Below are 27,741 nucleotides of genomic sequence, written 5' to 3' on the forward strand. Positions count from 1 at the left end.
CACGTACAGGGGTGGGGGGGTGTACATAGACGGTGGTACGACACGTACAGGGGTGGGGGGTGTACATTGACGGTGGTACGACACGTACAGGGGTGGGGGGGTGTACATTGACGGTGGTACGACACGTACAGGGGTGGGGGGGTGTACATTGACGGTGGTACGACACGTACTGGGGTGGGGGTACGACTGGAACGTACTGGGGTGTAGGTAGACGGGGCTGTGACACGTACTGGGGTGGGGGTGTGGCTCGAACGTACTGGGGTGTAGGTACACGGGGGGTACGACACGTACTGGGGTGGGGGTGCGACTGGAACGTACTGGGGTGTACATGGACGGTGGTACGACACGTACAGGGGTGTGGGGGTGTACATAGACGGTGGTACGACACGTACAGGGGTGGGGGGTGTACATTGACGGTGGTACGACACGTACAGGGGTGGGGGGTGTACATTGACGGTGATACGACACGTACAGGGGTGGGGGGGTGTACATTGACGGTGGTACGACACGTACTGGGGTGGGGGTACGACTGGAACGTACTGGGGTGTACATGGACGGTGGTACGACACGTACAGGGGTGGGGGGGTGTACATAGATGGTGGTACGACACGTACAGGGGTGGGGGGTGTACATTGACGGTGGTACGACACGTACAGGGGTGGGGGGTGTACATTGACGGTGATACGACACGTACAGGGGTGGGGGGGTGTACATTGACGGTGGTACGACACGTACTGGGGTGGGGGTACGACTGGAACGTACTGGGGTGTACATGGACGGTGGTACGACACGTACAGGGGTGGGGGGGTGTACATAGACGGTGGTACGACACGTACAGGGGTGGGGGGTGTACATTGACGGTGGTACGACACGTACAGGGGTGGGGGGGTGTACATTGACGGTGGTACGACACGTACTGGGGTGGGGGTACGACTGGAACGTACTGGGGTGTACATAGACGGTGGTACGACACGTACAGGGGTGGGGGGGTGTACATTGACGGTGGTACGACACGTACAGGGGTGGGGGGGTGTACATTGACGGTGGTACGACACGTACAGGGGTGGGGGGGTGTACATTGACGGTGGTACGACACGTACTGGGGTGGGGGTACGACTGGAACGTACTGGGGTGTACATGGACGGTGGTACGACACGTACAGGGGTGGGGGGGTGTACATAGACGGTGGTACGACACGTACAGGGGTGGGGGGTGTACATTGACGGTGGTACGACACGTACAGGGGTGGGGGGGTGTACATTGACGGTGGTACGACACGTACTGGGGTGGGGGTACGACTGGAACGTACTGGGGTGTACATAGACGGTGGTACGACACGTACAGGGGTGGGGGGGTGTACATTGACGGTGGTACGACACGTACAGGGGTGGGGGGGTGTACATTGACGGTGGTACGACACGTACTGGGGTGGGGGTACGACTGGAACGTACTGGGGTGTAGGTAGACGGGGCTGTGACACGTACTGGGGTGGGGGTGTGGCTCGAACGTACTGGGGTGTAGGTACACGGGGGGTACGACACGTACTGGGGTGGGGGTGCGACTGGAACGTACTGGGGTGTACATAGACGGTGGTACGACACGTACAGGGGTGGGGGGGTTTACATTGACGGTGGTACGACACGTACTGGGGTGGGGGTACGACTGGAACGTACTGGGGTGTACATAGACGGGTGGGGGTATACATATACGGGGGGTACGTGTCGGACGTACGGGGGCTGGGGGGAGTGTTGGGCGCGTATGCGGGCACATGTCTCCATGGTTGCTATTGGTGTTCGGTGCGGACGGTGTTTTTTCCATACTGTTATAGGCTCGGACGCACGGGATGGATCGTGATTCCTCGGTCGGACTTGGATTTTTACGTTTGTAAGGTAAATCGTCCGAGGACGTGTCGGACACATTTTCCGACCCGAGGACGTGTGGGGAATGATTCCCGGTGCGGGTCGTATGGACTTTTTACCATGCGAATCGTGATTGCCAGTTCGTACGGCACTTGTACGATTCGTACGGTAAAAAGACCCGATACGAGTCGCACGGGGGAATTTTTTACCGGATCGTGATCGGCACCATAATATCTGTTGTCACAATAAACATCCATTTCAAAGGAGAAAATGGCTTATTTGAAGTGTGTGTGGCATAGTAAAACATAGCTAAAAATGGCAAGTGGTTAATCAAGGATGAGAGGGAAGAAGAAAAAATAAAAGCAATATGCCAATCACAAGGGAAGGACAACAATCTAGCTGAGGCAATAAGTACTTGTTCTATGCTCCAGCCAAAAGCAGAGGAAGTGAAGCCATCATGTGCTGGCCAATTAGAAGGAAGCAAATAAGAGTGATGGTGAAGCCAATGAATGCTAAGCAGTGCACATAGGGGGATAATTACAAGGACATGGTGCACATGGCACTGCACACAATTTAGCAGTGCTGCACTGCGTCATTTAAAAAACTCAGGGATGCACCATATTTAAAAGAATACGGTGCACCCCTGTGTTTTTCATTTCCCTGGCACTAAAAAGAGCTGCTTAGCGCCAGCACAGACACTCTTGCGCCATAGTGCACTATGGAATGATTGTTTATGTGCAGAGAGGTAGCCTTCCTGCACATAAACAATCTATAAAGGCTATTTTCTCATTCTATGTGAAGAAAAAGCAAAAACAAGGAGAATAAAAATATCCCCCCACCCCCTCCCTTCCCCCCCCGTTGCAGCAATCTAACGCCTGCTTTTCGTGGTGTTAGTTTTTGGTGCTGCCTCAGAATTACACATCCTTGTAAACCTGGTGCAGGGTCAAAAAGCAATGGGTGTTTTGTTGGAAGGCCCACAGCAACACCCATTGCATGCCCTTTTCACGCAGACACATGCCTGAAAGGGGACAATATTTATACAGCTGCGGTAAGCCACGCAAAGTGGCTTAACATCGCTTTGTCAATATGGAGCAGGACATTGGACCACTGGAATGTCAAAAAAAGTGACGTTCAGGTGGTACAATCCCCTTGTAAATATGCCACACAGAGTAGGGGGCATTTGTACAGTTTGTAATGTATGTCAGCTGCCTTGGGTATATAAAGTGCCCTTTATACTCACAGTGCTGAGGGTATGTACACGGTAATATGCCAGTAAAGCAATGAGTACAATCAAACAGCCTAGCATGTACAAAAATATGATTTTGAGCTGAAGGTTAGAGTACACAGTGCAAACATTGATAAGGAAATGCTGGGTTTACATGCTAGCTTAGTCAGAGATGTAGTCACCTCCCTAGACAGTGGAAGTGTATTGCCTGCATTCCTATATCTTGTGGGTCAAAAGCAGGCAGACCCAAGTGGCTCCCATTTGAAATTCTACAAGGTCATGTTTAGGAAGGGGCTGGTGATTACTTGTCTTCCCTGAGCACTGGAGGCTTGGAAATTGATAAGTGTGCGGGCTGGTACTGCAGTTTCTATTGTCCATCTGAGGAAGTCTATAGCATGGCCTATCCCATAGTGCATCTAAATACTCCTGCAAGAAGGCAGAATGACAGCCGCATGAAACAGCTCACACCTCATTGTGCCTGTGTTGTAGGTGCTCCAGACTGGAGACAGCCCCAGTGCTACCTGCCCTGAGAAGTATTACTTGTGCAAATTCACGACAACCAACTCTGTTTTCCTTAATCCGACCCAGATCACTGGAAAGAGAGGAGATGGGCATCTCTAGCACAAGGTGACACTCCGGCACAGAACATTCCTTTCATCGCATTTTGAGGGAAAATGAAACCATATTTGTTTTAAATTTATTTAACCATGGGTGATGGTGGTGTGCGTGCACACTGGTGTTATCCCTGGTGTGATATTGCAAACGAAGCAAATAAAGTTGTTTCTTTCTAGGGTTTTGCATGCAGTCTCAAAAAGACTCACAAATATTCCTAAAAACCCTGCATGAAAGCTGACCTTGACTTAGAAACTTCTGATCGTCGACTCTCCATTTTCTTTTGAATGGCTCTTTAATTCCTTTCTATCCTCTGCATGCTTCTTCTCTATTCTAGTCTAACTCACATGCATGTTTTTAAAATCCCTTGTGTTGTAATCCCTGCAAATGACCACATCTCATTTCATAGATCACAACCTTTCCTTCAAGGGTCCATAACTAACAATAACCAAAAAACACATACTAACCTTGGGATCCGGAGTAGCGTGCTGCCTGGCGTAAGGTGCTACATCACCTCATCAGGGGTTATAAGTGCTATATGAATGCAATTTCAATACACAACATTACAATATAGAATCCAACATAACACTCAGTGGTCGGGCAGCCGACTGTAGTTCATGCAGGCTACATAATAAATTCCTTCTTGTTGCTTGACACCCACAGAATACAAAATTGCTTATACTTGTCCATCACGAAGTACTGTACCGGTCCATAGTAAACAAAAAAACACCTGTCACTGATGAAAATTGGATTAGTGGTTGGGGGGTGAAAACCTACTCAAGCAGCAACCACAATTCTTGGCAGGGTGAAACCAAAAAATATATATATTAATAATGAATCTGTGCTTTACTTGGCAGCAATGTGTAAAATATGTATGCATCACATCAAACAGTAATAAAGTGAAAACATAACACAAGAAACATCCCACACCAATTTAGGAACAAAGAGTAAAATTCAATCAATCATTTGAGACCAAAATGTCAAAAATCCAATCTGTAGATTCGGAGATATGCATTTTTAAAGATTTACATAAAAACACAAAGTGCCAACTGTGATTATCTGGTCATGCAGTACCAGGAAAAATTCACCACACTGGTGAATGTGTCAAATACAGGGGCCAAGTTAGGCCCACTGAGCAAAGTACCTTAAATCCTGGTTGTGGAAGGTTTCGAGATCCTGCTTTGAGGATACATCAGGCAGCAGCAGTACTAGGGACTTGTGGGGCTGCAAATCTGAGTCCTGTGTCATCAAGGATTCTGTTGACAAGGGGCTTTCAACGCGAAGCCCTGCACTGAGGATGAGTCATCTAGCGGCAGTTCAGAAAAAGCTGCGGGACTGTGATGCAAGGTCCTGCATCATTGTTGAGGATACAGTCGATGAAGGGCTTGCGATATGAAGGCCTGAGTCTAGAATGTGTTGTGCGGTAGCGGTTACGAGGACACTGCGGGCTGGGATGCAAGGTGTGGTGTCAGGGATTTGTTGTGCTTGGACAGTTCTCATGCAGCTGCAAAGACATGCATCACACTGTGTTGGCTGTGCTTACAGGACCACGGCTGGGTAGACAGAGCACCTTCAGTCCCACTTCCAAGGGTACAGGAGTGGGGTGGCATCACTTGGGCAGAAAGACTCATAGCAGACAGAGTTGAGTTGCTGGGTTCAAAGTGGTTGAAGTCTTTTTTGTCCCTGTAAAACTAGTCCTTGGAGTCACTCTGGTGGGCCTGAGTTCAAGCTGCAGGTCCCGCCCTTTTACTCATGCAGCAGGCCAGCAGAGTAGCACAGCCACGGCCCGAGCAGGTACGAGCGTTGGGGCAGGGTGGGGGGAGGGATTTCGACAGACAACAATGAGGGAAAATTAATTCTTTATTTAACTTTCCCTCATGGTTGTCTGTCGGCTCCCCCCCCAAACCCGGTCCCACCGCTCTTACCTGCATGTGCCGCGGCTGAAGTACCTGTCATTCTTGCAGAGCAGCACAGAAGTCAGAAAAAAGGAGATGGAAGGAAAATGTTTTGGAATGACCCTGTAGAAAGGGCCAAGTCTGACAATCACCAACTGGACAGGCGTAGAATAACTGCCACATGCCACTCATCAATGGAAGATTTTAATTTGGTCCGCCACTGCAAGTCCCACCAATCACTATAACTTGGTATCTAATAATGACAATTAGCCAAGTACATTCAGACCTGTACATGGTGAACTCCTACATTAGCAGCAGATTAAACAACATCTCTTCCTTGTCACATACCCGCTCATATTTTGGTAGATGCTTTGCTTCAATACCCACTAGTGGTAAGGGCTCCGTAAAGGAACTGTATTATGAGTGGCACTCGTCCTCTGATTGTCACACGCGAGTTCAAACAAAACATTTGTGCCTGCATCTTTGCAGAGCACATTGGTAAATGCAAGCTTCAATCCATGTGCATAAATACATAAGTACACAAATAAATGGAAACAGTAAAATAAAGTATTTAATTTATCAGGGTGAAGTAAAATAAACTTTGCTTATCTCTCTTTCCCTTGCTTTTGCCTTCACATACTTCATGATGCTAAAGATAAGTGGGTTGGCAAAAGTGATGCCAATGCAAGAAGACTTACCCCAGCAGCTTCCTGACTATGAGGTGTTCTTATGAAGGCGACTTACCAAGTAGAATGAACTGAAGGGAACAATGCTTCTGAGAATTCTTCTCTGGGCCCATGACAGCAGCACCCATACCTTGAAAGAAAGCAGACTCCATGTAAACATGAGATTCTTCTTGTGGCTGAAGCAAGTCTGCACTGAGCATCAACTGATCTTCTTCATCCAAAAGAACCACTGAATACTACACTTTCTGAATATGAGCAAACAAAGGCCACCAAGGCAAACCCATGACATCATTATTTGAGGTGAGTCAGTTCAGGAGCACTTCAGGCATCAGATTGAAACTGGTTGTTAGAGAGGCATCTGAAATAAGTAATGTTTTGTATCCCTGCTCTTGGTATCATCTCTCTCTCTCCCACCCCTTCTTATTTCTGACTAAAGCCAAGAACTTGTGCACTTTGTTGGCATAAACCTGAGCATGCGCTGCCAGAGTCTTTGTGACTGGTGCTCAGTGCTGATCATTATTATTGTTTATTGATAAGATACACATAGCCCAATGGCATCCAGGCGTGTGAGAAAACCTATGAGAAAAGTCATGTATGTCACAGTCCAATGTGCATTTGTCAAACTCTACCTGAATTTTTCCACCGCCTGTTATGGCTATTTTCTTCAGCAAAACAGTACTCAGTCTCCTAACTATGCTACAAACAGCTACTCAATCAAAGACTCCCACACTAGAGCAGGGGTGTTGGAAACAGCCCCACTCCCACTCCGCAGGGTGGTGGAGGGCCTTCCCGACACAATGGGGTAGCTTGGCTCGAGTGGTCAGGAAACAGGCGCAGTGCTAAGCATACAATATACCCATACAAGAACCATGCGTGCATCCGTTCCAAAAACGACTCTACACCGTAAAAGTTATGAAAATATTCTTTCTTTATCTTTTTCTCTTAGTTGCTGATTGGAAAAATAAATAGGTCAATCACAATATACAAGTTTCAATTAGTGCAGGTCAAATAAATATTGGCTGTTTGATGAAATAAATAGGGGTGATCATAAATAACAGGGCATAAATACAAGTGCAATATATACAGACAATTAAATACTTTGAGGCAATAAATACTGTACCAATAAATATTGTACACCAACAAGTCCTGTGGACCTATAAATATAGTGAAGCAATAAATAGGTAAAAACTCAATAAATACAGTATCCCCAATAAATAATTAAAAGTATACAGCAACACTCATGTAATCAGATGACACTTCAATTCTTAAGGGCTGATAGGGCCCAGGCACAGCTTGTAGGGTTGTGGAAGGCTTGAGGGGGGCTACTCCCTGGCTGGGACAAGGCTGAGGCCTAAACTGAGGTAGATCAAAGGGGGGAATACCAGTGCCCTGGCTTTCTCTCTCCACACAACCTCTCTAGGTTAGTCCCAGTTCACCCCAGGCACAGTCAGGTTGGTTTCAGCACCTCCCTAGCCCCTTAGAGTAGTCTCTCAGGTCTCCACAGGGCCTTAGGCGCCCTCTACTCCACTTACTGCCCTTTTTCTGATGTTCCGACGCCGCTGGAGTCGTGTCGACGCCGTGAGGCGGTTCCGGTTCGGTCTCGGCGGCCTCGGCACAATGTCAGTTCTTTGACGACGCCGGTAGGCGGTTCCGGTCCGATGTCGGTGGCCTCGGTTCGATCTCGACCTCCGATTCGACGGCGTCGGGCAGTCTCTTCACGATGTCGACTTCGGGCGGCTCCGGTCCGATGGCGCTCTCGTCTCCGATGACGTCGGCCGGCCTGGCCTCGATGTCGACTTCCGGCGACTCCGGGGTGCGATCCTCACCCCCGACCTCCGGTGCTCCTCCACACAGGTTCCGGGCGACTCCGGAGTGCGATCCTCACTCCCGACCTCCGGTGCTCCTCTACCTCGGTCTCCGACGACTCCGGAGGGCGGACTTCACCCCTCCGATGACGCCGCTCGCTCGACCTCGGTTCACTTCCTCCTCGACCTCTGGTATTCCTCACGACCTCCGTCGGCGCCCTCTCACGACCTCTGGCGGCTCCGGGTACGACGTCTGCTACTTCAGTCAGCGCCGCTTCTCCACCTCGGGCTCCAGGTCTTCAGGCTACTCGACGCCGGACTCCAGGGAAACCAGTTTCCAGGTCAGGATCTTGCTGCTTTCTTGGTTCTAAGGCCTGTTCCTGCTGTCCAGGTCCTTAGGATAAGTTTCTTCTGTCTTCTTCCCACACAGGGCTATAGGCTGGGATCCATCAGTAGGGACAAGTATCAAGGGTGGGTTTATGGACCCCACTCCAGGCACAAGTTTCCACCCCTGCTGCTTCACTCCTTCCTCCTTCACTGTTGTGCTCCTCTCTCTTCACCAGTCAGGTGCCAACTGCCAGCTCCAACTGCCAACTCTCTCTCTTAACCTCCCAACATTCTAAACGGTCTCCAACTGTCACAGAGTTCTGGAATCTCCCGGAATGTTCTGGAAGGTGCTGGTAGGTTCCAGTGGATGCTGGTGATGTCACAGGTGGCCACCATTTTGTGCTCCAGGCCCTCAGACAGAAGTTTCAGGGGTAGCTAAAATGGCTCCCTGAATCTGCAGCAACACTAAAAAGTCTGGTGGTTCCCAAAAAGGAAAAATTCAAACAGGGTTTGAGGCAAAAGTGGGACAAAATAAATAATGATGAGGAGGGACCACCCAAAGGGCTGACAGGTCTAACACGACACTAAAAATGAAAACAACTGAGGGAAAAAGGGCCAAGTCCTACATAACCCCCTTCCAGCCAAAAGCCAGGGTAGACCGATCAATGCCTTGATGGTCTTCCCTGCTTGGGGCGAGAAAAGGTGGACGCAGGCCCGCAACGGCAGGAGCACCCGCAAGTTCTCCTCCGCTCTGGAACCCAATGGCTCCCTAACAAACCTCCCTGGACCAACAAAACCACCCCACGGGGGCTCCCTAGCTAGTTGTGGCCAGGACCGGCCCCTGGGCCATCCAGATGTCTCTGGCCCGGGTGATCTCGCGGAGTGGGGGGCAGTAGCCCCAGGCCTGTAGTGCCCGTTGACCACTCCGGTCCTCCTCCTTGCAGTCCTAAACTGCCTCTGGTCCTTCTTCCTGGGGTTCACACCCTTAGGCTGACCAGCCTTCCGGGGCGAGGCTCTCCTCCCCCTAACTCTCCTTCTGGGGTTCCTCATCCTACCCTGCGAGGCACCCTCAGACCAACACTTCCTCCTCAGTCTAGGGCCTTGACCCCTCAACTGATCCTTCAACCTAGGGTCTAAACCCTTAGGCTGAGTCGGTGCCCGAGGCGAGACCTTCCTCCCTCTGCACCCCCTTCCAGATTTCAGCACCCTCCTAACGGGAAAAGTACCCCTGGAAGTCAATTTCGGGGGGACCCGGTTAACCGAGGCCCCACCCGCCAGGTCAGGCAACCCCTGAGCCTGGCATCCCAGCCCAGGACCTAAACCCTGAAACTGAGCCAACCCCAGAACCTCAGGCGCGCTGGTTACAGTCGCCCTGGGTCCTCCTGACACTAGGGGCTCCCCTGCACTGGATGGCACTTCGGGACAGCCTAGGCTCCCAACCTGGGGCTCCCTTGCGGAACTCTCCAGGCCCTGAGACTTCGGTTGGGGCACCTCGGGACACCTCCCCGTCTCACGCCTTCCTACAGATAGGTCGTGAGGCCCTACAACCCTCTCTCCCTGGGACCTAGCTGGGCTATCTGCCACTTCTCTCACCTCGCTGGGTTGGAAGATCCCTGCACTACCCCCTTCAGGTTCACACCCCAATGCCTCCTCAGACACCCTGGTGATGTCTTCCTGGGGTAAATATACTTCTAGCTCCTGTGAAGCTTCTGGTATGCTGCCACCAGTGTCCTCGCTGGACACACTCATCTGGAGGGCACGCAGCTTCATCTCCTTCATCCAAAGCTCGTGCGCCATCCTTTTCTCCTCCATCTCTTTCTCCAGCCTTGCTAAGTCCCATGTGAGCTGTCTTTCCTCCCTCCGGTCTGTTAACTTCCTGACTTGGGCCACAGTGTACGTTTTTTGATTTTCTAGTACAAACTCCATCTTGCCCACTCAGGTTAGAGGACAGGTTTTGTGCAGTAGCAATGTAGGGGGGTACCTTTAGTAATACCTCCTCCCACCACCAGAGTAAATTTGGAAAAAACAAAAACCCACAATTAGGAAGGCCGCTCTTGAGAAAACTCCCGGTGTAGGCCTATGGACTACCCACAGTTATTGTTGAGTATATGTAGGCACAGCTCTATCCCACCGCTGCCACCAATTTATGTTGGAACCAGCCCCACTCCCACTCCGCAGGGTGGTGGTGGACCTTCCCAACACAATGTGGTAGCTTGGCTCGAGTGGTCAGGAAACAGGCGCAGTGCTAAGCATACAATATACCCATACAATAACCATGCGTGCATCCGTTCCAAAAACGACTCTACACCGTAAAAGTTATGAAAATATTCTTTCTTTATCTTTTTCTCTTAGTTGCTGATTGGAAAAATAAATAGGTCAATCACAATATACAAGTTTCAATTAGTGCAGGTCAAATAAATATTGGCTGTTTGATGAAATAAATAGGGGTGATCATAAATAACAGGGCATAAATACAAGTGCAATATATACAGACAATTAAATACTTTGAGGCAATAAATACTGTACCAATAAATATTGTACACCAACAAGTCCTGTGGACCTATAAATATAGTGAAGCAATAAATAGGTAAAAACTCAATAAATACAGTATCCCCAATAAATAATTAAAAGTATACAGCAACACTCATGTAATCAGATGACACTTCAATTCTTAAGGGCTGATAGGGCCCAGGCACAGCTTGTAGGGTTGTGGAAGGCTTGAGGGGGGCTACTCCCTGGCTGGGACAAGGCTGAGGCCTAAACTGAGGTAGATCAAAGGGGGGAATACCAGTGCCCTGGCTTTCTCTCTCCACACAACCTCTCTAGGTTAGTCCCAGTTCACCCCAGGCACAGTCAGGTTGGTTTCAGCACCTCCCTAGCCCCTTAGAGTAGTCTCTCAGGTCTCCACAGGGCCTTAGGCGCCCTCTACTCCACTTACTGCCCTTTTTCTGATGTTCCGACGCCGCTGGAGTCGTGTCGACGCCGTGAGGCGGTTCCGGTTCGGTCTCGGCGGCCTCGGCACAATGTCAGTTCTTTGACGACGCCGGTAGGCGGTTCCGGTCCGATGTCGGTGGCCTCGGTTCGATCTCGACCTCCGATTCGACGGCGTCGGGCAGTCTCTTCACGATGTCGACTTCGGGCGGCTCCGGTCCGATGGCGCTCTCGTCTCCGATGACGTCGGCCGGCCTGGCCTCGATGTCGACTTCCGGCGACTCCGGGGTGCGATCCTCACCCCCGACCTCCGGTGCTCCTCCACACAGGTTCCGGGCGACTCCGGAGTGCGATCCTCACTCCCGACCTCCGGTGCTCCTCTACCTCGGTCTCCGACGCCTCCGGAGGGCGGACTTCACCCCTCCGATGACGCCGCTCGCTCGACCTCGGTTCACTTCCTCCTCGACCTCTGGTATTCCTCACGACCTCCGTCGGCGCCCTCTCACGACCTCTGGCGGCTCCGGGTACGACGTCTGCTACTTCAGTCAGCGCCGCTTCTCCACCTCGGGCTCCAGGTCTTCAGGCTACTCGACGCCGGACTCCAGGGAAACCAGTTTCCAGGTCAGGATCTTGCTGCTTTCTTGGTTCTAAGGCCTGTTCCTGCTGTCCAGGTCCTTAGGATAAGTTTCTTCTGTCTTCTTCCCACACAGGGCTATAGGCTGGGATCCATCAGTAGGGACAAGTATCAAGGGTGGGTTTATGGACCCCACTCCAGGCACAAGTTTCCACCCCTGCTGCTTCACTCCTTCCTCCTTCACTGTTGTGCTCCTCTCTCTTCACCAGTCAGGTGCCAACTGCCAGCTCCAACTGCCAACTCTCTCTCTTAACCTCCCAACATTCTAAACGGTCTCCAACTGTCACAGAGTTCTGGAATCTCCCGGAATGTTCTGGAAGGTGCTGGTAGGTTCCAGTGGATGCTGGTGATGTCACAGGTGGCCACCATTTTGTGCTCCAGGCCCTCAGACAGAAGTTTCAGGGGTAGCTAAAATGGCTCCCTGAATCTGCAGCAACACTAAAAAGTCTGGTGGTTCCCAAAAAGGAAAAATTCAAACAGGGTTTGAGGCAAAAGTGGGACAAAATAAATAATGATGAGGAGGGACCACCCAAAGGGCTGACAGGTCTAACAAGGGGTCTCAAGTATTTTCTGTAATAAGACCCACTTAAGCTCAATGAAAATCATTCCGAGCTACTAATATTATTAGGGGGTTAGTTACAAGAGGCCTGCACCACCGGAGCATCACTTTTTTTGATGCTCCGGTGGTGCAGGCCAAACAATCATATTGAAGAGGCGGCGCAAAGCCACCCTGCATGCCTTTGCATGGCCTCATAGATATAGAGTAAGGCAAGGCAGCGCAAAGATCTACGTTGCCTCACTCTGCGTCAAAGAGGTGTTCCATGGGTGTTGCGGTGGGTGTTCCCAGGTAGCACCCATGGATTTTGACACTGCCCCAGATTTACAAAGTCATGTGAACCTCTCCAGCTGTCACTTCCTGCACAAAACAATTCTGCCAACAACACAGGTACCCTTACTAGTGCCGGACTGGGAACCGAAACCGGCCCTGTCAAACTGCTCGGCCGGCGCCCTGGGGGGCTGAGGGGGTGCGGCCGAGCTGTGGGCATGGGCCGGTTTTGCCTGATTTTGTTACCGGGGGCCGATATTGCAGGCCCCCGATAACGAAAATGGCCCCCACAGGGGCCCAAACCCGGCCCCCACCCTAGCGGCCCACCAGAGAAACCCAAGGTGCCTGCTACGGCCAATCTGGCCCTGACCCTTATACCATGGTGCAAGGTTGCCTGTGTTGGTGCTAGGCTGCACATTGTGCACTGGTGCTGAGGGAAATTACAGGAATGCATTGTATCTTCTGCCCTTTCTAATTAGGGTACAGCTGTGCAGCAAGAAGACTTGTGGCGCTGCCCTATGCCAATTAATTGATAATGAGGTCCTCAGTGTTGTAGTAATGACCACATCGGACTACATCAGATCTCATTAGTGGCCATCCCACACAACAGTCCCAGCAGTGAATACCTCAATGCATAGGCAGGGTGGTCAGGAGTAATGTAAAAAATACTTTGTCAATGTGGAATGCCTCTATGTGGGTAATAACAGCCCTAGCTGCAACTTCCCTGACACCTAGATAATCCTATTTAGTAGTAAGTCGCCACAATGCTGCATGAATAATTACCCAATTCTCAGCTTTATATGTTTTGTGAACAAAACCATTTTTCTAAAAAAACAGCAGCTTATGAAAGTACACACAGCTTTGTCTCAAATACACACTTTTAAATGGTAAACATCTACTAAATCAAAAAAGTAAATGCTTCTAATTTAGTAGGCTATGCTGCACACAGGAGAGTTACTTACAGATGGCTGAAGAGCTACTCTTTAGAGAGCCTGCACTCCATAGGCAGGGAATATGGCACTTGAAGGGACTCTGCCACATAGCAGAGAGTCTACAATAGGCCCGTTCTCTGTGACTTGTAAAGCTCCAGACAATTAGCCTATCCTTGCTGTTGTCTTTGAAAACACTGGAACTAGGCAGTTTCTCAAGCTTCCTCCTCTCATGGCTTAACATTCAGGGGATAGCGAGGTCAAGCAGTCAAGGCTTGCTTATGGAGGATGATGTGCGGTAGGATGCTTAGTTTAGCTAGCGCATATCTCTCGCAAAAGTATATTATTCAATGTCTTCTTATATAGAAGGTGTTAGAAATGGGGGTCTCTAGTTGGCAATGGTTTGCACCTTTGTCCAAGTAGGGACCCTCTTCCTAGTCAGGGTAAGGGGTATACACTTCTAAAATAACCCCCGCTCACCCCCTTGGTAGGTTGGCAAGAGCAGACTGGCTTATCTCAGAGGCAGTGTGTAAAGAATTTGTGTTCACTTACTGTAATGCAGTGAAAACACTACAAATGGACACAACACAAGTCTAGAAAAATATGTAATCTTTATCTAAACCAAACAAGACCAAAACGACAACAATCCACAATACAGGCAGGAATATTACTATTTACTAGGTGACATGGCTAATACGACCTACCTCCAGAAGGCATACGAAGAGAGTGAATAAACGGGGAGACTACTTGCGTGACAGGCAAAGGAGAAACAGGTACAAAATAGAATCAAATCGCTGCTAGATGAGGATTCTAATGCACAAATAACTAGCCCCTTGGAGATTGGGAAGGCCTTTTTTAGACATTACCAGAAAGTGTATCAGACAGACCAACAAATAATGCCTGACTGTATTGTAAGTTTCCTAGACAAGCTACCAATTCCATCTATGAGTAAGGAACATAGCAAAACAAGACCAGCAGAATTCTGTATTGAAGAAATAGGTACAGTTGTGAGTTCAATGGCTAATTGCAAAGCAGCTGGGGAGGATGGACTAAGGGCAGAATTATATAAAAGGTTTGCCCCAACCCTAAGTGTACAACTGCTTAATCTTGCTAATTATATACTAAGAGGGGGCAAACCTCTGGCCTCCTTTCATACAGCAGTAGTAGTTAGTATTCTGAAGAAGGATAAAAACAGGGAAAACATTAATTCCTACAGGCCAATAAGCCTTCTCAACGCAGACTATAAAATATTTACAAAGCTTCTCACCAATAGGCTCAATAAAATTGTGGGATTAATAATCCACGGGATCAATGCGGTTTCATGACAGGTAGACAACTCTCCTTGAATACAAAATTCCTGATAGAAGCTTTGGATTATTTCTCTAAGAATAAAATAGAGGAGCAGGTGTGGTTTTTAGATGCTGAGAAAGCTTTTGATCTGGCGTCCTGGGAGTGTCTTTTTTTAGATTCTCACTAGATTTGTCTTTCCAGAAAGTTTTATACATATAGTGAAAAGCCTGTATAAGGACTCGATGGCACAAATAATAATTAATTCTACAAATGCAGATAGCTGTAAAATAAGCAGGGGAACAAGGCAGGGGTGTCCCCTATCTCCAATTCTTTTTGCCTTATTTATAGAGCTCCTGGCAAAAGACAAAAATCGTTTTGCCTTATTTACAGTGCTCCTGGCATCAGACAAAAAGCGTTACAAACTGCACCTTTACAAGGCATGACTAATATAAAACCTTATGCTGATGATATTGTTCTATTTCTCAAACCTGGGGTGAATATCCAGAATGAAATATTGGGGATTGTGACAGAATTGCAAGCACTGGGGGATATAAAATAAATAATGTTAAGACAGAAATTCTATTATGCAATTGCACAGGTAAGACAATATTATCAAGTTTCCAGTTATTATATAATTCCAGACCCAAGAGATATTTAGGGATCTATGTGTCGGAAAGAGTGAATGAACTATACACACTAAATTATGTCCCTCTACTGCAAACAGCTAAGAGTTTATTTGCGAAATGGAATCAACTTCGAATTTCAATAATAGGCCGGGTGGCACTTTTACGAATGTCATTCTTACCACTATTTAATTTTTTATTTTCTGCAATTCCATGTGCACTACAAATGTCCTTTTTTGAAGAATTAGATGGTCTATTCTCATCTTTTCTATGGGCCAGCAAGGTACCAAGACTAGCACAAGCCACTATAAGATAGCCGAATGAGGGAGGGTTAGCTCTCCCAATCCAGAGGGAGTGCTACTATGCAAATTTTGCACATGATAAGTACAGATTCCATAACCATCTTAATTCATCAGATATAGATAATGTTTTTATGACAAAAATATTGATCAAATTTAAAATCACAGATCCTATGAGGATAGTGAAGAACCCTAAGAAAGTACGATGCAAGGTTCTCCAGTTGTTTCTAAAACAAAAAGCCAAACTGTTAAAGTACTACGGAATTCCTTGGATCTACAGGCTTAGCTGATCTATATGTAGGGGAAGACAGGTTGTTGCAACCTGCCGTATTAAAGAAGTGTGACGAGAATGAGTACAGACATGTGAGAGACTTTCATAACTCAGATTTCTGGAAAAAATGGCCAGAGATAGAGAATGGTCTACTTCACTCTACGGATATGCTTAAGTGGTTGTTTATCCAAACTAAGCACTTTTTTCGAAAATATTGATTCAACAGCATTAAGAGCAAGATTAGAACTAAGTGAGGTGCTACTAGAAACAATGAACAAGTGGTCAACAAGCAGCTGGGTGAAAAAATGTTATGGGAATAAGATCTCTACTGTATATGAAAAAGCCCAAGACAAATGGCAGGAGAAAGAAGACCTCCCTCTAGATTAGTCTGGAATAGAATCAATAAATAGAATGTCACAATAATAAGAGGCGCCAATTTCAGAAGAATGCAATTCTATACAAAATGGTTAATATACTGGAAACGATCCTTTTTCCACAATATATATACTCAGATTGAGGATAGATGTTTCTGATGTTTTGAAGAGGGAGGAGGCTCCTGGACTCATATTGTTTGGGATTGCTCAAAGATCAAGCAATTATGGGTAGCAATTGAGAAACAACTCAGACAATTTTAGAACATGCACGGAACATCGACAAGCATATTGCAGTTCTGGGTTGCTCACCAAACATAACGACAAATAAATCACAAGAGGCAGGTTTATTTATATCGGCTCTTGTGGGAAGATCATTAATTTTCCAGTATTGGCGAAGTGATACTGTGCCCACCTTCCATGCTTGGCAGGCTAAACTGCACGAAGTTAAAGAGCTGGAGAGACGCTACACCTTAAGATCAGGCACACTCATAACATTTGAGAAATGCCGGAAGCCCATAGGAAGACAATCAGCGAATTAGATCAAATGGAATGTTAAAGTTAAATTGTGCAATATGTGGCTTCTCCTTCTTTAATGTGCTTTCATGTATTTTATGTACTTTGTAATGATATTATTTGTATTGATAATGAGATGTTTATGAGTGAGGACCATATTTGTATGAATGTGCCAACCGAAATGGAAATTGAACACTGTAAGCACTTTATTTTGTATATGAATAACTGTGAATTGAACTCTGAATAAAAATAAAAAATAAAAAAATACAGTAATCAAAATATGACTTTGCATCGGTTCCTTACAGCCAGGGAAGGTGATGTGTCAGTTCCTTACTCCAGGGGAGGTGATGTGTCGGTTCCTTACTGCTTCGCAGGGGAGGTGATTCGTCGGTTCCTAACTGAAGGGAAAGTGATGCACCGGTCTGTTACTGTGCGGGGAGATGATGCGTTGGTTTCTTAATGCGTCCCCAGTGTCCTAGTAGACTTGGTGCCCCGGTGTGATGTGTGGGGATCAGGGATGCATCTGTTCTTGATGCAGCGGGGGCAACAGCGCTGCGTTGGTTTCTCCAGCCGCGGTCCCACGATGCGTTGCTTCTTGCAGCCACACAGCAGGGCCTACGTCGGAATCAGTGTGGTGATCTCGGACTTCGGAAATCGATTCAGTGTGCGGCGATTTCTCCAGCCGTGGGCAGGTGACGTGTCGGTTTTTTGACGATGCGTCAAAAACAGGTGTGGATTTGTCGAGCTTCTCTTTGTTGCGTCTCTTTTCCAGCTCCCAACAACAGGAACAACCTCTGGAGGCAAAACTCAGCAACAGGCACCTCTTGGCAGGTCAGAACTCCCAGCAAGGGAGTTCAGGGGAGCTGGTGGTGAAGTCTTTGTATCCCTGAGACTTCAAAATGGGAGGCAAGCTCTACTTTAAGCACTTGGAGATCTTCCTCAAGCAGAAGACACAGCACATAGCAAAGTCCTTAACCTCTCCTTGGCAGAAACAGCCACTGCAGGCCAATCCCAGACAGCACACAACACAGGGGCAGTACTTCTCCTTCAGTCTTCCCAACTCTTCTCCTTGGCAGAGGTACCTCTTGAATTCCAGAAGTAATCTCAGAAGTCTTTTCTAACCCCAAGACTTCCAACAGGAGACAAGCTCTACTTCAAGCCCTTAAAGAAAACTCTAACAGCAGGATTATGAAAGTACAGTCCTGGCCTTTCCCTGCCCAAGACAGAAGCAACCACTGCAGGCCAACACCAACAGCACACAGCACAGGGTCAGTACTTCACCTTCAGCTTTTCCGGCTCTTCTTCTTGGCATGTTCCTTAGTTCAGCAGTAATCTAAAGTTCAAGGGCCTGGGCCCCAACATTTATAGTCCATTTCTCTTCATTCTCTGGTATCAGAGAGGCTCTGTGCTCAGTCAAAACCAGTTCTGTCCTCCCTGGTGCAGCTTCACAGCAGGAGGTGAAGACAGCATTGTGTAAGGCAGACCAGGCCCATTCAGGTGAAAGGAAATCTCCTCCCCCTACTCTAAATGCAGCCCGGGTCTATTCAGCCAAGCTCTGACTCATCCAGGAAAGTCAGGACACCTCAACCCCCCAGTAGATGTCTACAGTAAATGCACATCCCCAGTCCTTGTCACTCCAAAACCAAACAACCAATTCACAAACAAGCAGAGATACACAGGATTGCTAAGCAAGAAAATACCCACTTTATAAAAGTGGTATTTTCAAACACAGAATGTAAAAATCATCCTTACTAAATGATGCATCTTTATATTCTGGTTTCAGTCATACTAAACTTTACCTTTCCATCTTGTCCCAAAGGAAAGTTATATTCATAAGATGTTATAAATAAACTCCCATTCTATCCTATGGGACAGATAGCCTTTCAATAGTGAAAAAGAAAATTCACTGTAGTTCACTATCAGGGCATGCTACACACATCAGGACATGTCCTGCCTTTCATACATTGCACCCCGCCCACAGGCGTACCATGGGCCTACCTTAGGGGTTACTCACATGTAAGAAAAGGGAAGTTTAGGGCCTAGCAAGTGGGTTGCAGTTGCCAGGTCGGAATGGCAGTACCAAACTGCGCACAGACACTGCAGTGGCAGGTCTGAGAACCTTTTGATAGGCTGCTTATGTGGGTGTGTGGGTGGCACAATCAGTGTTGCAGATCCACATTAAGCATTTGACTTGCAGGCCCTGGGTACACACAGTGCACTGTACTAGGAACTTAGTAGTAAGTCAAATAAGCCAATCGTGAAAACATAAATCCATAATAACTATTTACACAGAGAGCATATGCACTTTAGCACTGATCTGCAGTGGTAAAGTGCCCAGAGTCCTAAAACCAACACAAAAAGAGTAAAAAACAAGAGGCCAAAAAGCAAAACATCTGGGGATGAACCCGCTGAAAAAGCAAGGTCTAACACAAGGTAAGAGATTTTATTTATAATTAAGGAAATATGCTTAGTGTCTTCATAAATATGATGGTACATTTGTTAATCTAGTAACCATTACAGTAGATCTGTTGCTCGACTCCTAAACCCACTTCAAGCAGCAATATTGTAGTAAAGAGGTGGGTGATACTACAACCAAAGCGCAGGGTCAGGTGAAAGGTCCACAGACTCAGACAGCTACTCAGCTCGCTTTGGAAGGCCCTAATGATTCCTCATAAAAGTCTTAAACTATGTGGTTACAGCAATCAGCCACCTGAGTTTGAAGGACAATGAACAGGTACAGGGCAGTTCCAAGGCACATGGGAGTTCAAGTCAGATCATAGGAGGAAGACATTGTGGCATTGGGCAGGATTGGGGTCGAGAATCCCGCTGTTAACTGCAGGAAGATCAAAACAATAACAGTGCACAGAGGCACATGGACAGTGTCATTTACTTTTCAATTTGTCTGGCTGTAAAATTAGAGCAGTTTGTAAAGTGAACAATCTTGCTGGAGTATAGGGAGTGTGAAACGAAAGTCTGTAAGGTGTCAGTTTTTTTTCTAGCGTACAATAAAAATTGGGGGCTCATTTACAATAAAATGTTGTGGCGCTGCAAGCCATTTAGCTGCGCTGACTTGCGTCATTTCAAAAGCACAGAGATGTGTCACATTTACAACAATATTCTATTGGATTGGATTGTAATTGCATTTATGTAGAGCTTACTACCAATGATAAGGCGTCAAAGCGCTTTTTCGGTGAGTAGCACGCTACTCCGGAACCCATAAAGGATTAGTGTTGAATTAGTATTGTGAAATATGAAAGTAATTTGAGTGGTGGATAGGTTGGTCAGTTATTTGGATTGAGAAGGATAGCAGAAGGATAGAAGAGGGAAAAAGGTTTGCATTTATAGAGCGCTTGTTAACCCTGATGGGGTGTTGAAGTGTTTTTTTGGCGAGTAGCACGCTACTCCGGAACCCATAAAGGATTAGTGTTGAATTACAACCTAACAGCCTCTCCCTGGCTACCGTCCCACGCATCCGTAGAACCACAGCCGGAGGCAGATCCTTCTCCCACCGCGCCGCCAAGACCTGGAACACCCTCCCCCTCATCCTACGACAAACCGAAGACCTTCTAACCTTCAGGAGACAACTCAAGACATGGCTGTTCGACCAGTAGCAACAGCTCCGCCCTCTCCCCACCCTCAGCGCCTTGGAACCCTTGCGGGTATGTAGTGCATGATTGATTGATTGATTGATCCCTTTGTGGGCGATACAAAGCAGCTTCAATGTGGATCTTCTGGCAACCGGTAACCAATGCAGGGCTTTCAAGGCAGTTGAGATGTGGTCTTGTGGTTTGGTATGCAAGAGTAGTCTGGCAGCCGAGTTCTAAATCCGTTGTAGTCTTTTTATGGTCGTTAAAGGTGATCCGTGGTAGAGGCTATTGGCGTAATCGAGTTTGGACAGAACAAGGGAAATGGTAGCTTGGACCTTGTGTGGAAATCCCAAATGGGGGAAGATTTGTCAGAGAGTTTTTATAGTGACAAAGCTTGATCTTGCTAGATTGTCCACTTGGGCATTCATCGATAGCTTGGAGTCCATGGTCATTATGAGGTTTCTTACTTCCTTCGATACTTTATGTGGTGATCCCTGTTCATCAGGCCAGGCGGCAAGTGGGTCATAATGTTTCCAATTGCCACACGCGAGTATTTCTGTTTTGGAAGCATTTAATTTGAGATGGCTCCAAGTCATCCATTGATCCATTGCTCTGAGACAACTGAAAACTGGTGAGTTTCCAATGTCTTTGGGTCATTCCAGTTGAAGGAGTATTTGTGTGTCATCTGCATAGTTACAGCAGGTGAGATTGATTGTTCAGTAGTGGTAATGACTTCATGTAGATGTTGAAAAGCAGGGGCAAGATGATAGAGACTTGAGGGACCCCAGCTTTCGTGGAGTACGGTTTGGACAAAAAAGGTGGGGTATGGCTGACATTAGTTCTGTTTCGAAGGTAGGACACAATCCAGTCTATAGCAGTCCCCTCTGTGCCGGCTTTGTATAGTCTTTGTATCAGAGTGTCATGGTCAACTGTGTCAAAGGCAGCCAAGAGGTCCAACAGGACCTCTTGGCTGCCTTTGACACAGTCAACTGTATTCTTCAGGTTATCCCAAATGGCAAGGAGGGCAATTATGTGCCTCTTCCTGGATGGAATAATGTTTGAAAGTCTGAAAGTATGGCATTCTCTTCAATGAATTGTGACATCTGGGCAAATGCTTTCTATCAGTTTTCTCAGGAAAGGTCCATTTGTAATGGGTCTGTAGCTGTCAGGGGTCAGCGGCTCCAAAAGTGCTTTCTTCAGTAAGGGGCATATGTATGACTTTTTGAGTCCTTCTGGGAATATTTTGGTAGTTAAGGAATCATTGATGATTCTTCTAACTGGAGTGGCAGCAGAGGTTGTTAGAAGAATTGTCTTGAAAGTTTGGGGTGGACACGGGTTAGAAGGGCTGCCGGCAGACCAGCTTGCTTTCACCAGGTCCATAAATTCATTGTGTGAAGTTTGTTGGAAGGAACGGGGAACTGGGTTAGAGTATTCTTGGATTGTTGTTTTGTAAAAGGGTTAGTGCTGGTGCTTTGTCTCTGTTTTAAGTAATAGACCAACATGTCTGCTTTCTCCGTGAAATGATTTGCCAGATTGTCTGTGAAATTTTGAGTAATGGGATGAGTTCCTTCTAGGCAATTTGGTTTACAAAATTCATTGAGTATTTTATAGTATTCTTTTTTTGCACATTTAGCATTTTGAATTCTGTCTGAATTACACCTTTTCGTTGCTTTTTTGATAGCTGACTTGTATAATCTGTTAATTTTCTGTAGGCGAAGTTTGTCTTGGTTGGCATTTGTTTTGGGCCAGGCATGTTGCAGCTTTCTAAGTTGCTGTTTTATTTCTTTTAGCTCTGAATTTCTCCAAGGTGCTTGTTTTCTTTTGTTCTGTTATGTGGTTTTGAGTGGTATCAGGATGTCAAAAGCTTCCTGTGGCCACTCCTATAGATTTTGAATGGAATGTATTGTTTCCAGATCTGTACTGGATGTTAGTTGTGTTTCTAAGTGTTCCAAATTGAGTTTGTTCCACTGACGATATGTGGATGCACGTAAAGTAGTTTTAGGTGAGTTGCTTAGTGTTGTTTTATGTTGGAAAGCAAGCAAATGGTGGTCTGACCATGTGACTGGAGTTATAGTTGGAAAGGAAACTAGTTCGGTATTAGCAACAAATTACATCTAGGATGTGTCCAGTGATGTGTGAGGGTTTGTGGATGATCTGATGGAGGTTCAGTGTGCCTAGGCGATTGATTATTGTTTTCGGATGGGGCATATTGGGTTTATCAAAGCAAATATTGAGGTCACCCAGAATGCATAGGTTGGAGTGGAATATATGACGTCACAATGCAAACAATTACAACGCATGCCTTTCCAAAGCGCTTTTTACATTGCAGCTACATTACATCGCAAGATTTTACAACACATGCCATTGCAATGCATTTTTTTAAACTACCATTACAACGCATTCCATTACAACACATATTACTTTTAGGGCAACAGTGAGGTAAGTGTTGGATAGTGTAGGGGTAAAAATTACTATTCCCGCTCCAGTGAGTGCAACAGTAGGTTAAGTGTTGGATAGTGTAGGGGTAAAAATTACTATTCCCACTCCAGTGAGTGCAACAGTAGGGAAAGTGTTGGATAGAGTAGGGGTAAAAATTCCTATTCTCATGTACCCCAAAACGCTTACCCACCCTAAAACTAATAAATCTCCATTACTTACTTAATAAAGCATTGTAATGGCATACGTCGTAATGGTATGTGTTGTAATGGTGTACGTTGTAGTGACATGCGTTTTAATGGCATGCGCTGTTATGGCATGCGATGTAAAGGCAGTTGCGTTGTAACAGCTGCGTTGTAAAGGTAGTGTGTTGTAATGACTGCGTTGTAATGGTCGTTTCCCGTTGGAGTGTATTGTTATCTGGTTTGAAACTGTGTCTAGATGTGTGTCTGGGAATGTCGCCTTGCTGGGTGGAGGTCTGTAAAGGAGCAGGAAGATACAGGAGGAAGAAAGTGTAGGATTGCATCTGGTTAGAAGAGCCTCACAATTCTTTATGGAGATGTCGTCAACTTTAGTGATATGTAATGTTTGCCTGAACACAAAAGCTAAGTCACATCCTTTTTTGCCTACACGATTTTGTGTGATCGTTTGATAGCCTAGAGGAACGGCTTCATGCAGTACTGAAGCCATATCATCTCCCAACCATGATTCAATTATGAATAGTATGTCTGGTTTTGCATCAGTGAGAAGGTCATATATGTGATGTTTGTCTTTAGAGAGCAATCCAGCATTTATTATTAGAGAATGTGCTTTGGTGACAGTGAGACTTTTTTTGTAGAAGAGTTATCAGTATTGTGTGGGTTTGTAGCAGGTGTGTTTTTAGTGCTGGTATTAGCAGTATTAGGATAGCTATCGTGTAGCTGATCTGTAACGTGGTCCTCGTCCAGCGGGATAAGAAGGCATTTTGATGGGTCTGCCTGTGTAGGTCATGAAGACGGTGTTTGAGAGAGAGTTTGTGCACTGTGTTGTTTTTGTGGTGTAACTTTGTTGTGCAGTAGACATGGAGAAGCGAAGTTATGAGGTGTGGCATGTTGCTTATATTGTTTGCGTTTGTTTCGGGCGAAGGTGTATGAGTCTGGGATGGTGGTGCAGCATGTGGGGCATGTAGTAAGGCTCTAAATTGTCCAATGGATGAGAGGCGGTTGGAAAAGAGTTGCTGTGTTGTTGTATGTGTGTTTGGTGTGGTGGAAGAGAGAAAGCTTGGCATTGGAGTTTGTTCCTTTTGTGTAGTTTAAAAGGCGGGTGTATGTTTGTATTTTGTGAGTAAGTATTAGGAGGTGTTGCGCTTGATTTTGTTGTGCTGGTGTGCGTGATATGTTTTGAGTTTGAGGAGCAGTGAAAAGAGGTGCTGGTGTATTTGTTTCATGAGATGGATTTGTTTGTATAGTATTGTTTGCGAGTGGAAGTTGTAAGGTAAAGGGGGTGTGACGCATCCCTGTGTTTTCCCCTGCGCTGGTGCAAAATTGGCCGCCATGCATCAACGCGGGCATCGTTAGACTATGGTGTAAGGGTGTCTGTGTTGAGGGGATGATTTTTTTGTGCAGCCTGCCTACACAAAAACAATCATTGATGGTGTTTTCCTCTTTCTATGTGTACTGTATTCTGCAGCACGCATAGACAGAGGAAAAAACGAGACAAAATAAAAGTATTTTTCCTCGTTGCACCTCCTTACGCCTCCCCTGGGGAGGCGTAGGATTCTGAAGCATTCCCAGGTTTACGAAATGTTGTAAATCTGGAAATGCGGCAGAATCCAAGGGTGTTGCGTGGGAACCGCGTGAAAAGAAGCTGTATTTACAAGCCTTCACAAAAAGTGATGCATCTGTGGCGTAAGCGACTTCTAAATAAGCCCCTAAATACTTTCCCATTCTGAAGTGGGATGGAAACAAATATTTTAATAGGATCAAAACAAATAAAGACACTTTACTTACTGAGCAAATTATAAATATTTGCTGAAACCCGATTTCCACACATTATCATTTGTGCGAGATTATAGTTTCAGCATTAAAACTGCAGCTCAACACAAATTTTGTTGCCATTTCAATGGAAAACGAGCGGCGCTCCCACACCTTCCTTTAGTAATATATTTGCAAGAGAACGCTCCAAAGTGCACCACCGAATACATAAAACAAACGCTCTCAGCACTCTCCTGATGTTTGCTACATGTCTTCATGGAGGGCTTGGACATTTCCAGCGGCGTAACAATAATTGAGGGGGCCCCCCTGCAAGGTACTTTGAGGGGCCCCCTCCAGACTCTATCAGGAGCTCCCCGGCGGAAGCACAGTGCTGAGGGGGCCCCCTGGAGCTTGCCCCCCCCCCCCTCCCCCGCACTGCGGGGAATGCGGGGGCCTGTGTCACGCCCCTGGACATTTCACAATCCCTATGACTTCAGACTTCAGTGATGTGGCACTGATGACGCCCCCCACCCTCCACCCTGAAAGAGGTATGAAAGTACACTCGGTACTAGGACACGGTTCTGCTAAGAGTAACGTTGCAGTTTGTGGTCTGTACTGAGTGAGTTGAGAGCTTCTTGTCTCAGAGCACGTGCAGCTGGGTACCATGTGGCTTGTCCTTTACAACCGCGACGATTCTCTCAGCCGTTTCACAAAATGATGGCCGCATTTCTTTTAGAACGAGGGGATTTTACAAACTCTTATGGCTGCTTACTTCCTAACGTGCTGAATTAAACCTCTCAATTTTACTTTCGTTTTCTAAAAATAAGAGCGCACATTTAGCATTTTGGTACAGAAAAGAGATTAAAAAGAAAGTGGCTTACCTACATTGAGGTGTTGGACCACAGGACCAGGAACGGGACAGAGCAGGTTTCTCGCGCTGAGTCAACTCCTGCGAAACGACAAGCATTGATTAATGCATGCTGCGACTCAATGCAGTTTTAGAAGCTCTCTGTTTGGTAACCCCCGCCCCTGCATTGAGGAAGCAGCAGTTCACACACTGTATAGCAGGAATCAATTGGAAGCCTTCCAAACAGTGGCCAACGAGAATTCCTTCCTCTCTGAAAAGACGAAGTTGTGTAGTCTCCGGTTGGGGAGAAAGAACATCACACTCACAAGGATAGGGAGTGTGGAGCCGTAAAACTCCACAACTCGTTTGTGAATACCTAAAAGAAGTAAACTTACTCAAAAGTGTAAGTTCACCTTTGTGACTCAGGCCCACAGACGGAAGGAACGGTTGCAGAGGATCCTCTGAGCCCATCTAAGGTTTCCCTTAATTTCAGAAAGGGTTAGTGACTGGTCAGTGGGGCTTGGGCTCATTACCAGCAAGATGGAGGGTCTGATACGGTTGGCACTGTACGACCAGAGACTCATGATACAGAGGGAGCCCTAGGCCTTTGGAACTTTGTGAGGCTTATTTCAGTGGAGGCTGACAGCCCGGTGTTATCTCCTGTTATTCACTTGACCTGTGTGGGGGTCAATCAAATTGGAGCCCCTCCTGTATTGGCAGACTCTCCCTTTGGCAAAGGATAGGACGGTGAAGAGGGTAATTCAACAAGTTACACTAGCATCAGGAATATCAACGGACCCGACCCTAAATCGCATCCATGCATGGATTTGGACTATCAAGGTGGGAGCCTGAGTCCCACATGTTGGTCAATTCTCATATTCAACTGGAAAGAAGATTGCCAAGACTTATAGCTGCTGCAACCAGGATGAGGGACAAAGGCCTGCTAGTCTCGCAGCTGGGTGAGGGGCCATTGTCCAGGAAGCCAAGAACACTATCCCTGTGTGTGGAATACAGCGTTCTGCCTGCCTGCCTGCCAAAACCACTGTGACCTATGAGGAGAAGGAGACATCCTGGAGGGAGCGAGACCAGAGGGGATCCTGGCTAGTTGGTCCCTGTAGGAGAAGTATGAGGAACCCAGTCTAGTCCGCACTGTTGTTGAAAGAGAGATCTCTCAGATTGGGTAAGACTGCAGCAGGGCTGGCAGGCCTTTTGAAACTTGAATGAACTTGGCACATTACTGCCATAGTGAGCCTAACTTTCAGGGCCAAGTAAGACTTTGTAGCGCATTGCCAGTGCAGGCAGCCTGTGGGTTCTCCTCCAGTAAACCACCAGGAACTTGTTTTCTAGTGTGGAGAAGGCAAGGACATTACCTAAGAAAGCGTTAGACTTTGGTGTGTATTATTTAATGTAATGTATTATACTTTGTATGACTATAAAAAATAAAACATGGCCTGCTCATGTGGACTATCGAATCCAACAAACACACGCTGCCTAACATTCAGATCCAGATTCAGGTGGATCGCACATGTAGCCCGGAACAAAAATATGGCAGAATATGAAGGCGTTGAGTGCGACATGCACCGGATGTTAATATCGGAGAACAGCCGGTGAGTTTTGCTCACGGTTATAATAAATTTTTAAAGTGTTGAACTAGATATAGATGATCTGTGTGGTTATAATTTCAAAGGTTCCCCAAGGACAGTGTATGGAAGCACTTGGTTCCAAACGCACATACAATTTTCTTGAAGGCACAAGTAAACATCTCTAAAACACACAAGATAAATTAGACAAGGCATCTATATGAGCCCGGTAAGCAATTT

At 46.8% G+C, this 27,741-nt stretch overlaps 1 protein-coding gene across 4 annotated transcripts in view; it reads right to left on the bottom strand.

The window, feature by feature from the left end:
- Nucleotides 1-27,741, bottom strand: part of LOC146809013 (sialic acid-binding Ig-like lectin 14) — a 523,779-nt gene that overhangs the window by 461,140 nt on the left and 34,898 nt on the right. The window contains exons 1-2 of one of the 4 annotated variants that reach the window (XM_085615806.1): nt 25,960-26,074; nt 6,336-6,407 (exon numbers count right to left, since the gene is read on the bottom strand). In XM_085615806.1, the coding sequence (XP_085471932.1) occupies nt 6,336-6,407; nt 25,960-26,041 (154 nt within the window). In that variant the 5' untranslated portion in view covers nt 26,042-26,074. Of the gene's footprint in view, nt 1-6,335; nt 6,408-25,955; nt 26,090-27,741 lie in introns of those variants that run through there. The other 3 variants (XM_085615805.1, XM_085615808.1, XM_085615807.1) reach the window with 3 other exon arrangements.

The sequence above is a fragment of the Triturus cristatus genome, chromosome 7 (genome assembly GCF_964204655.1).
Source record: "Triturus cristatus chromosome 7, aTriCri1.1, whole genome shotgun sequence".
Taxonomy (NCBI): Eukaryota; Metazoa; Chordata; class Amphibia; order Caudata; family Salamandridae; genus Triturus; species Triturus cristatus.